General features: G+C 41.3%; 1 protein-coding gene across 4 annotated transcripts; it reads left to right on the top strand.

Annotated features, from left to right (window-relative positions):
* The first annotated feature begins 1,364 nt into the window (after nucleotides 1–1,364).
* ttc14 (tetratricopeptide repeat domain 14) lies at nucleotides 1,365–11,059 on the top strand. Of its 4 annotated transcripts, none has more exons than XM_077023841.1 (13): nucleotides 1,365–1,520; nucleotides 4,820–4,996; nucleotides 5,355–5,476; nucleotides 5,558–5,757; nucleotides 5,834–5,918; nucleotides 6,028–6,157; nucleotides 6,719–6,874; nucleotides 6,965–7,036; nucleotides 7,171–7,290; nucleotides 7,442–7,564; nucleotides 8,722–8,839; nucleotides 9,387–9,490; nucleotides 9,648–11,059. In XM_077023841.1, exons 2-13 carry the CDS (start codon nucleotides 4,863–4,865, stop codon nucleotides 10,486–10,488), a joined length of 2,205 nt encoding a protein of 734 aa, XP_076879956.1. In that variant the 5' UTR covers nucleotides 1,365–1,520; nucleotides 4,820–4,862; the 3' UTR covers nucleotides 10,489–11,059. The 4 variants fall into 4 exon arrangements, 3 of the variants coding, with proteins under 3 accessions (XP_076879956.1, XP_076879955.1, XP_076879957.1); XM_077023840.1 differs by lacking the exon at nucleotides 1,365–1,520 and adding an exon at nucleotides 3,831–3,988; XR_013134412.1 differs by lacking the exons at nucleotides 1,365–1,520; nucleotides 9,648–11,059 and adding an exon at nucleotides 3,828–3,988 and having other exon boundaries at nucleotides 8,722–9,101.
* The last annotated feature ends 1,213 nt before the right edge of the window (nucleotides 11,060–12,272 follow it).

The following is a 12,272-nucleotide window of genomic DNA, read 5'->3' as shown; positions in this document are numbered from 1 at the left end:
GTTTGTCTGCTGACTTGTGCAGGGCGTATAAGGGTGGCAGAACAGAAAGCATTTGCCAAATCTATGCAGGTGAACCACTTCATGTCTGGGGTCAAAGCTGACAATGTTGTATATGGGTTGGGTGGGAACAGGTATGGTAGGTGTTACCAAAATGCTATTTATCACTCAAACCATGAGCCATTCCACTGGAGTGAATCCACGCCAGAATTTCTCATTCGCGTGGTCTGTGGCTAGGCTGGGACATCATATTTAAAAGTGTGGTTATTGAGCTTCAGCTGTTGTCGCGGTGAATACTGGATCATGTCGCTGGGTAAATGAGAGAGAACCCCAGTGTAGCCAAGTAAATGAGAGGGAGACCTCATATAGTCAGCCTGTACACACCGCTGGACAGCTGCGATGCACACCGAGGGGCACCACAAGAACAGGGCAACATTAAGCAGTCCCGGTAGCAGAACAAGTATCCAAAAGGAGGTATAAAATGGCATGGAGATGGTAGTACCTAGCAGTGGCTACTGCTAGCCCAAACCAAACACTGATAGAGTTGATATAAGCAATTTTATAATCTTCTACTGAGGCATATGTCCAGAGGACAGTGTGGAGATGTCGTACACAAAGAGTCTCAGATATCACTTGTAGTAGGTTCCCGTGGTGGTGCAGTGACACAAGATTGTCAGATTGATAACCGCTAAACATAAAATACTGTAAATGTCCAGGAAAACTGCTACCAAACCAGTTACTAAGTTAGCAAGTAACTTACAATAACATAAAAACAACATGGAGAAGTGGTGAACTAGCCAGTCATTCCTAGAAACTGCCATAGGTGGCATCTAGTTTCAGGTGCAGGGAATGCACAAATAGCATCCACCTTGGCATTTAGGGGATGCACGGTACCATTACCAACTATCTTACCCAGGTACAGGATTTCACCCTTGCTGAAGTCACATTTCTCTAAATGTAACACAATACATTTCTCTAAATGTAATGTCTGGCAGTACAACTAAACAGTACTTATTCAGTTCTATTAATTGTTATCATCCTGCCAGACTACATACAGACTTTCTTAAAGATTTTGCAAAAATGCTTTCCAGCATTTTAATAGATTTTGATTGTTTTAATTACTAGGGATTTTAATATTTTTAATGGATGTATTCACAAATCCAATCACTTCAGAATTCATGAGGATGCTTAACTCTTTTAATCTCATACAACATGTTTCATGTTTCAACTGGTCTTGTGACCCTCCGGTCACAAGACCAGTTCCCTAACCGCCAGGCCACGACTGCCCACTGTAAGTGGACTGCTCGGGGAAACGAATGTATGTCTGTGTTTCAGATGGTTGTTCCGGTTGTGTTTCGGCATTTGATTTTACAGATTGCACACAACATCCCTTGGTCTGGGCATTAGGAAGAGCATTCACCGTATTCTTCAGAATTTCTTTTGGCCTGGTTAGCACACCGATGTAAAGGAGTATTGTTCGTATTGTGAAGGTCAGATGTCAGAAGGTGGGGAAACTGAATCAGGTAATACCTCCTGCTGCCTTATAACTCATCCCTATCGTAGGGGAACCGATTGATACTATCTTGATGGATTGTGTTGGACCTTTGCCCAAAACAAAAGTGGGTAATCAGTACTTGATGATGATGTGTGTGGTGACTCGATTGCCGGAAGCAATTGCTTTGCTGCATATAACAGCTGTAACTGTGCTTAAAGCTTTTACGAAATTCTTTACCATGTTTGGTCTCCCGCATAATATTAAGACAGACCAAGGTACTAATTTCATGCCCAAAGTGTTTCAGAAAGTGATTCAAGAGTTAGGGATTCAACACAAGACCTAGTCCTTATCAAAAAACAATCAGGGGGAATGGTTTCATCAGTCCCTTAAAACCATGTTGAAGACGTTTTGTCTGAGTACCGGGAATGGGATGAAGGTGTGCCTTTTGTGCTTTTTGCGAAGCCGTGCAGGAGTCTTTGTTTTAGTCCGGCTCAGTTAGTGTTTGGACATGTTGTTAGGGGCCTCTTGAATCACATTAAAGACACACTGATGTCTAAAAGTTGAGTCTCCAATTAACGTACTAGACTATGCCAGTATGTTTCAGGAAAGATGGCATAGAGCCTGTACATTTGCTAAAAAGGTGTTGATCAATTCCCAAGTGTCGGAAGTTGTATTATGATAAAAAAGCAGTATCTCGGGAGTTTCAAGTAGGAGACAGGGTGTTTGTATTGTTACCCGTGATGGGTTCCTCCTTGCCTTCACGGTTTGCGGACCCGTACCGGGTTATGAAAAGGTTGAGTGAAACAGATGATCTGTTAGCAGACATGTATAAAGTATTAGAGACCCATACGTGAGTAAAAGTACAAGTACTCTATCAAAAAAGTGACTTGAGTAGAAGTTGAAGTGTTCTTTAAAAACTTTACTTAAGTAGAACTACAGAAGTATTCAGCATTTTTTGTACTTAAGTATTGCAAGTAGTTTATTCTAAAATGTATTACTCAAGTTGTGATGTGCCGAGGTGGCAGGCACGACGAACAAATGAAAGGTGCAACATACAACTTTTAATGGACTACTGACGTGAAGCTCTGTGCGGTAGAGCAAGCACTTACAGCAGACACTTACACAGGCACGAACTTTAGACAAAGACGAGCACGAGACATTGCGCGAACGCACATTAAATAGGTGCTTGAACACATTCCCCAGTGATTACGAGCCACGATATCGTTCTGGCTGCCTGCCAGAGCGCTAGTGGTGGCGCGACCCCTCCTGAGGTCGCAGGCAAAACAGGCGGCGGAGTGATGTATATATGAAACGTTCTATACAAATAAAGATTTATTATTAATAATAATCTTCAGTTAACTGAACTGTCAACAAATAATCTAATCATTTTTTAATTTTATTGGGCTGTATATGTTTACGATCTGAAATTTTAATGTAGTCTTTCAGTACAGAATATTTCCTCCTGTACTATTATGAAGTCTGTGTTGACATAAAATATTTGGAAGTGTTATTTTTAATCACATTAATTTGTGATTATCATTCACAAATATTAGCTACTAGTGCAACGAGTCTTGAATGATTTGTTAAACAAATACATTTTTGTTGGATTAAATAAATTACAGCAATATTGGTTCAATCAGCCATTTATAGTTCAAAGTGAATATAATGTAAGGTGCTTTAATTATCTCTGATTAGAAGTCATGCATTTGGTTGCACCAAAATGAATAAATGTTTTAAATGAGTAGAATTTCAAATATTTAAGTGTTCAAAATTATCTGTTCCAATGGAGCAGAGTCTTTAAATTCTGGGATCTTTGTTCACCTTCATGAGAAGATTACTGCAGTGATATTACAAGCATGTGCTACATGAGTGCGTGAAGGCTGCATGTACACTGCTTAAACATGTGTGCATTCTTTCATACCATCAGTCTGCAACTTCAATTAAATTCAATTAACAGAATTAAATTTAACACTTTCTTATATGGAATCTGCAATTTAATATTTAATGGTAAGAAGCACTTCACATAATGAAAGCAGTGGAAGATAACAGGAGTAAAACAAAATGTGAAGCTTCTTTGGGAGGAGGTTAAGAAGACCTTTGCCAATTTTCAACAGGAAGGACATACTGAGGTGACAGGAGGAGAAAAATACTTTAAAAATCCTTTCAAGCATTTTTACAGAAAATTCTACTAGCTGCTTAGATTTGGTGCTCAGTATATTACATCAAGCAAATGTCAAGGTATACCTTAGAAATACATTGCATTGTATTTGGAGGCAGGATAAAATATTCCGGCCCTGAAAATGTTGAAACTTTTATTATGACTACTGGGTTAGGACTTTTATTTTGACTGCCGAGTCGACTAACCTAACTATCTAGCTAGCTAGCTTCAGGTCAGGGTTTCTATTCTGTGAGCATGTAGTCGAGTGGCGAGTTCGTATTAAAGACAGCACGGTTCCTCCGCAGTGCTGAAGAACACTACAAATGAAATATCTGAAGGTACAGACGTGGCTGTGTCGCGTTCACGGCACAACGTGGGTTCGTTTATCTGCGACGTGGCGCTGCACGAACCTGTGGCTGCGCTACAGTGTCGTCTACACCAATTATATCGTTATTTAAATTCACCTTAGATTACTATCTAGGTCGCTAGCGCAGAGATGTGGTGCGTACGTAAACTCACAAAGAGAAATTAACTAGCTAGTTTGTTTTTTTTAATGTTTTATTCATTCACACAATCGTAGTTAATGGCTAGCTAATTCTCCCAGATGGAAATCTGGCTAACTAGGTTAAGTGCTTGCGAGTTAACTTGAGCTGTGTGTTGGCCAAGTAGTTTTCACAGACTGTTAACGTGTGTTCGTGGTAGTACCGACCTATTTTAATTACTTTAATTAGTGTTTAGGGCGTGATGGGCGCATTAAACGCCCGGGCCTAGACGCCTGCGGTGTGTTCACTGGTCTGTCGTATACTGCGCCAGGTACCATAACTCAACGTGTACTATAAGGAGCGGGTACTGTGTGCAGTTGTGATACCATCGAGGCCAAATCCCAATTTTTGTCATGTTCATCAAATTGAGTAAACATTGATGTAAAATAATACGATTATGTACTGGGAGTATTATTTGATATTCAATATTGCAATAAAGTATAAAGCCAACGCTCTTTCATTACACTTAGCTACTATTTTTATTGCAATGAATTGATGATACTATGAGAATTATTCTACACCTTTATGGGATATACACAACTTGAAGTGGAAACCCATAAAGTAACATTTTTGTGTATGTAGCAGTCGCATTTCCAAATTATAATGTGAACATTTTTTTCCCAATAGGTTGGTGTGATCATAACAGACCAAGTGGAGTCCTTTATTGACCATGGATAGAGATTTGCTGAGGCAATCCGTTTCATATCATGGAGCAAGTCTGTTTTCTCTTTTAAAATGTGAGCAGAGTGAAAATCCAGATTTTAAGTATGTTGCAGGTGATCTTGCCAAATCTGTGAACCAGAGGTAGGACTTGAATTTTTGCTGATTCTTGTGTTAAAGTGAAAAATAACTACAACAATACAGCTTTCTAACATTTTTGTAACTTTTTAATATTACGATAACAATGTTAGTAAAAGTTTTGTTATTTAAAAGTTAAATCTAGTTTTCTCACAGATTTTACAGCCTCATCAAATCAAATCTACAAATATAACTTAAATTGATTTTGTAGTCATTTGAAATATTACATAGGAACAGTTTTAAACAGGAAGAGAATACAAAAAAAGCTCTTCCACTTTTTCAGAAAAAAACCCCACCATGAATGTTTTTTTGTGCGTGATTGCTTGTATTCTAATGATGTGTGACCCCCTAACCAATATAAAAGGGATAAAGATGACGACAGTCCTGTTGTGGAGCAGTTCATTGCAAGGAAGGCAGACCTTCTATTTGCTCCATTATGGACGTCCACAGCGCCTGCAGAGGATGAATCACAGGAAGGAAGTAAAGGTTGTGTACATGGACAAACGTACATGTAACGTGTGTGAAATGTATGATGAACGGTGTTGATGAAGTTTACTGATGTTGCAGAGTTGTATGCGGTCATGCCCCCATTGGAGCAATTCATGGAAGTCCCGTACGAAGACAGGAGGGATTTTTTCTACAGAGACGTGGAGCGAGGAGACATGGTTATAGGAAGGATTACGTCAATCCGAGATTTTGGTTTCTTTGTTAATCTTATCTGTACTGCTGGTGGCCTTGAGAGGGACATTGAAGACCTAGAGATCACGGTAGGTGCTTTTGTGGCTTCTGTTTAGGATCTACAGAAGCAGTTTCGGTCCTTTAACGTTTAATTGACTTTCTCAGGGTCTCTGTCCCGTCCGAGATGTACCATCATCTGGAATTCATGATGATCCTTTGTCTTATTTTCAAGTTGGGGATTTGATTAGAGGTATTGAACGTTGCAAACTTAACATCACCACAGTGTGTTAATCAGAAGAAATAAGAATACACTTGTTTTGAGTGACTCTGTTAAAATACAGTGTTTTCATTTGGTGCAGCTGGAGTGAAGGACGTAGATCGTTATCACGAGAAGCTGACAATCTCCCTCTGTGCTTCCTCACTGGCACCAAAACTCAACAAAATAAAACTGGGTGTAATAAGCAAGGAGGATCTGCCTCTTCACTATATGTAAGTCAGTCGGTGTGTTTGGTGGGCTTGCTCCTCTGCCTCTTCACTATATGTAAGTCAGTCGGTGTGTTTGGTGGGCTTGCTCCTCTGCCTCTTCACTATATGTAAGTCAGTCGGTGTGTTTGGTGGGCTTGCTCCTCTGCCTCTTCACTATATGTAAGTCAGTCGGCGTGTTTGGTGGGCTTGCTCCTCTGCCTCTTCACTATATGTAAGTCAGTCGGCGTGTTTGGTGGGCTTGCTCCTCTGCCTCTTCACTATATGTAAGTCAGTCGGTGTGTTTGGTGGGCTTGCTCCTCTGCCTCTTCACTATATGTAAGTCAGTCGGTGTGTTTGGTGGGCTTGCTCCTCTGCCTCTTCACTATATGTAAGTCAGTCGGTGTGTTTGGTGGGCTTGCTCCTCTGCCTCTTCACTATATGTAAGTCAGTCGGTGTGTTTGGTGGGCTTGCTCCTCTGCCTCTTCACTATATGTAAGTCAGTCGGTGTGTTTGGTGGGCTTGCTCCTCTGCCTCTTTGTGGTGTCTCAGTGAGTTCTATTTTTTTTTTCCTCCATTTTGGTTCAGCCGTGGAGAAAAGGCAGCCAGTGACAGTGGCGAGACATACGAGAGGTTATTGAAGAGCTCGCTTGGCTTCTCCAACCCATCCAGTGTGGATTACCTGCTTGGCAAGCTTGGAATTATTGATACCAAGTCATCATCACTGATGAGGGGTTTGCAGAGGTACAGACTTCCACCTGTCCTGCAGTCAATCTTAGATATTTAAATTCTGAGTGTAATATGTAACAATAGATTTTTTTTTTTTTTTTACAGTAAACATTTTAAGGAAGAAGATTTTGCAAGTGCAATTCGAAAAAAGCAGTCTGCATCCTGGGCCTTAAAATGGTTTGTGCAATCTGAATAAACAGTCTTCACACACACAGACACAACAGTCTACACACACACAGACACAACCCTGCACAATTCTTATGATCTGATGTCAAACAAGCTTCCCATCATAACTGTTATTCTTGTTTTAGTGTGAAAGCTGGTGTGGATCATTTCAAGTCAGGGCGACACGTGGAAGCCATGAATGAATACAATAAGGCCTTGGAGATCGATACCAACAATGTTGAGGCTCTTGTCGCACGTGGTGCTCTGTAAGTCGTCCCGTGTCTCCCCCCCCCCCCCCCCCCCCGATAAGAAAAACAAAAAACGTCCAAATGTGGAACTTGAGCTGTTGGCATTTCTCAGCTGTTTCTGAGGTCTGACTGTTTTATATGGACCATTGTGCCTGATTACATAATGCAGGTACGCAACCAAAGGAAGCTTGGTAAAAGCCATCGGGGACTTTGAGCTGGCCCTTGACACCTGCCCCACCCACCGCAATGCCAAGAAATATCTCTGCCAAACTCTAGTGGAGCGAGGTGGCCAGTAAGTCATCCAGGAATAGTATTACATCTCGCATTCCTTGCATGCAAAAGCTGGCTGTGCCAGGAGGCTTTCTTGAGAAGCATGTTCAGCTTGGCTGGGGTTAGCTGGAGTTCCAGCTTTAAAAAAACTCGTCCACGCTCACATTTATGGTGCAACTCACATTTATGGTGCAACAGCTTTTATTGTCGGCCCAGTTTTAGGTCTTCACACTAACATTAATTCCTGGACATAAAATTACATAAATATGTTAATGTTTGGCAAATAGCTAATGGTGGTGTGAAGTTTTCGTAGTTTATTGATCAGCAGAGGACAATCCTCTATGAGTAATCCCTATGGCCTCAAGTAGTTGTAATAGCAAAAAATTATAATGAACACTGGAAGAAGCTTGGCGAGTATGATAATCTGTAGGTTTGATTATTGTCCTACGTAATGATGATGCAAACCTAGTTAATGAACATAATAGCTAAACGGTGGATATTTTATAATCTGGGATTAAACAGACATGGTCAGTCTCACAGAAATATCCATAGCTTTCTTTGCAAAGTGCTGCTCTCAACTTGTGTTCCTAAAAATGAATGGGTTTTATTTATATATATATATATATATATATATATATATATATATATATATATATATATATATATATATATATATATATATATATATATATATACTTTTTTTAACTCTTGGTAAATTTACAAGCAATTGTCAATGAAAAAGTCAAACTTTCCATTACATAGATTTCTAGAACTATTTCTATCCATTTGAAGATCACTAGAAGTTCTTCCTCAATGAATTCATAGTGATTGCTTTTTTACTACCTGCTATTTGTAACAAGAGAATCTCACAGCTGATTGGCCCGTGCTGTTTATCATTATTTTGATACTTACACTTGCCTTGGAACAGGTTAATCATACAGTAATAAGTTAGCATCGCAATGTAGCCCAGCGGAAAATGAGATCCACTGTAATAAAAATGAAAATCTTGGTCGGGATCAAACTAAGCGTAAAGGTATCTGGCTCAGCAATACATCCTTTGTGGTTCCGGTGATTTCATATGTTTATCCATTTTTAACATCTAGGAAAAAAAGAAGAAAAACTAATGATGTGATGACTATTTTGGTGAATGAATGAGGACCCTCTGTTTTATCTCTACAGGCTGGAGGAAGAGGAAAAGCTGGTGACGGCGGAGGGTCTGTATAAGAAGGCGATCGCCCTGGACGGCACGTTTCAGGAGGCAGAGGACGCGTTGAGGAAGCTGCAGGCCCTGATCCAGGTGAGCTGGCACCTCCCCAGGCCCTGCTGGGACAGTGTTCTGTTTGGAGTCCTGTAGCACACACGTCACTTTGACATGCTGTCACAGAGGCTGAGGGTAGCCTGACAGTGTTTTGTTACACTGATGAAATATTTTTGTCATTTGTGTGTCTCTGATCCGGGATATTGAAACCCTGATTGCCGTGGGGGCCTTGGATCCTAATTGCAACGGGTGGGCATAAACGGCGTCGCTGGAAAACTCATTCTGGATCGAAACTACACTGGTTTGTATTCTGTTGCTTGTGCTAACGGGTAACTATGGCATTCTGATATTCTGCAAAATGCTTTCTCATATTCTTGCTGTCCTGCATTGATGCATGGGACTCCCGCTGATCTTCTGTCTGTCTGTTTAAATGGCTTCTTTGTTTTTACCGATGGTTTTATATGATGGAACTTCTGTGCGGGAACACCGCTACAAAAACGTGACGTGACCTGACGCTTCCGTGCATGCGTGATTGATCTATATTGCACGGTTTTGACTTTTACTGTGCCGACTGGCCGCTTTAAAGAAAACCCTTAAACGGAAAGCCGAAGAGGCCGCTAGGGAGGAGAAGCCACAGGCCACAGAAACGAGTGCTGAGAAATTGCGTAAGATCTTAAAAGAAGAAAAGAGGTAATGTCACACAGACTGGAGCTTGGCCCAGCACTTGTGGTTTATTTTTTGTGTTTTTTTATGTTTTTAGTACAGTCATTCTTTGACCCTAGTCTAAACCTTTTGAGGGATATGTAAGGTACTCATGCAGTTTGAGTTTGTAAAAATTTCCACCCAGAATGAAGAAGAAAAGAAGACGATCGGACTCCTCGTCGGTAACGGCATCGAGCTCCGATTCCTCCACTGACGACTCCGCCCCCTCATCCAGCCGCAAGAAGTCCAAAAAGCGCAAGCACAAGCGGAGGCGTTCGTCGCGCAGCAGTAAGAAGCGCAAGCGCAGGGTGTCGTACCGCGACGACAGGACGGCCGAGGACGAAGAGGATCTCTACCCCTTGCCTGCCAACACGTCGGCTTCCTTCATCGACCACAAGCAAGCCCTCGCCAGACTGATCGACGAGGAGGGTGGAGATGAGCGCGGAAGCCACAGAAAGAGCAGAGCAGACGACAGCAGAGGTAGGTCTGAAGACAGTCGCCCCTCACGAAGTCCCCAGGCGGACGGCAGAAAGGGCAGAGGGCAGAGTGAAGACCGGCCCGAGGTCTCGGGGCTGTTTGGCGTGAACGGCAGGTACAGAGGAGCATACGGAGAGCGCAGGAGATCTGATGACAGTGTCAGCAGCCAACAGGAAGAGTCAGGCAGTTTACGCCTTTCTGTGAGCAGGAAAGACTCCTTATCCTCAGCCTATTCGGAGAACTCCCGTAAAACGGGCCGAGCCATGAGGGACGTGTCCTGGCGTGCTGCCAGTGAGGACGGGTCAGAAGGTGGTGGGTTTGAGTGCAGGCAGAGAGACAGAGAGGACTATGGGAGTAACGGACGGCCTGATGGGAAGGATCGCAGACTAAGCAGTGGAGATGGGAGTAGGCCCTCAGCTGAGAGCCAGAAAAAAGATTTGCCAGCCAATTTACTAAACATATTCAACCAAATAGCTGATTTTGAAAAAGAGCGAAAACAGAAGAAATAACTACCATTTCAGTGTTTTTTGTTCATTTTTGTTGTGCCTTAAAGGGAGATTTTAAATAAAGATAGTTTGCTAATGTTGTATTGTTAGTATTTCCTGTTAAATTTTTATTTTTTGTTTTCATTTAAATTTTTATGCCATGAAATTCTTGTGAGTGCACATGACTTCAAATGCTCATGTGTACCTTCTTGGAAACTTGTATTTCTGGTTTAGTAAGTTTCAAGTCTGACACTTATTGCTCTACATTGATAGGCAAGAGCAATTTTCTGAGTTTAAAACTGCAGTCAGTATGTTCTCGATGAATTTTGAAATGTAGTTTTGATTGCTTTTGTTGTAAACCTTGTTGGTTGAGTTTATAAATGATTGACAGAATACTTTGGTTTGAATGTGAACTGAGAATGTCCTGAATGTCCTGACTGCAGGTCTTCCAGTAGATGCACCACAGGCTTACACTGACAGCATGAGTCTTCCATACATTCGTTTGTTTGTCTCTCTGGCCATGTTTTGGAATGCAAATCTTCAGATTACGTATAAACAAATGTTTGTGCAGATCCTAATAAACAGTGGCTTGTCAGTTTTTGTACTTTGTGGTGTTTTTAGTGTTTAGTTACACACCAAAACCTGATTTCACCCTGGGTGACATGTTAATCATCAGAACTGTAAAAAAAAAAAAAAAACCCTGGAAAGTCTCTGGAATTATATGTTGTAATTACTAGAGTGAATACTGTCATTGGATATGATTTGAATATTTCTTTGTAGTTGGCCAGCCCTGGGCAAATACAGCTTAGCATAATTGTGACTGACACCACACCTTCATAGATCAATCATTTCTCAAAACATGTCTTGTCTTAGTTTCCGCTTTTTGAATTGTCTACCTGTACAGTAATGTAAGATATTCCTCACGGAGGTTCAAATTTACACTAATTTCTGGATAATGTGAATTGTCCAGTAAGTGAATTCCGACAGCTCACCAAAGCGGCCAGCGTTGTCACAGAGATTCTGAAATTAGTCCGTCCTGAAATATCTGGAGACGTGACAGATATTGATTGCCTGCACTAAGCTTATCTGGTCATGCCATAGTATCACTCATGTCCTCTTGCCTTACATTAATCATGACGTCAGGCGTGAAAAGGTGGTTAAAATGTGCTGAATATATTGTCCAGTAGAGGGCAGGACAACATCAACTCAGGAAATAAGCATTTTGCTTCTATGGAAAATGTGAAGTTCTTTATTGGGGTGAGTTTCATGCGAAAATTAATTTAATTCTGGTAATTAAACTCGTGGAGTCATTAGTGGCAAACAGGGAGGCAAATTGCTCCCAGAAAGAACTTTCCTGTGTAAAGCCGGACATATTTAAAATGTTTCTATAGCCTAACTGATGCAGTACTGAAAAGAAAAAAAAACATGCAACTCCTTCACAGGTGAGGGATATTCAAGCAAACATACTCATCACCCTGTGCCTGCCTAAGGCTCATTGTTTTATTCAGGGAATGTCGATCTTCCCGGTTTTGGTTGACAGAGAGGCCTTCATTCTGGCTGTGTAGTCCTGAGCTGGTTTGCAGCGCTGTGAGATTGTAGGCACTGTTCCAGACTACAGAGGGCTGGCACAAATTAAAACATAATTTCACTGTAGCAGCTCATTGTTCGGGCCTCTGAGGCCATGAAGGTAAAAGCATCTCTCCCCAGGGCCACTTTAGTTGTTGGAGATGTGTGTACACAAGTGGCAATGAACTGGAATTCGTGCCTGAAAAAAAAAGACATTCACATAAAAAGACCTTTTCAGCACA

The sequence above is a fragment of the Brachyhypopomus gauderio genome, chromosome 12 (assembly GCF_052324685.1).
Source record: "Brachyhypopomus gauderio isolate BG-103 chromosome 12, BGAUD_0.2, whole genome shotgun sequence".
Lineage (NCBI taxonomy): Eukaryota > Metazoa > Chordata > Actinopteri > Gymnotiformes > Hypopomidae > Brachyhypopomus > Brachyhypopomus gauderio.
Note: the sequence above shows the minus strand (reverse complement) of the source record. Positions and strands in the feature narration are given on the sequence as shown.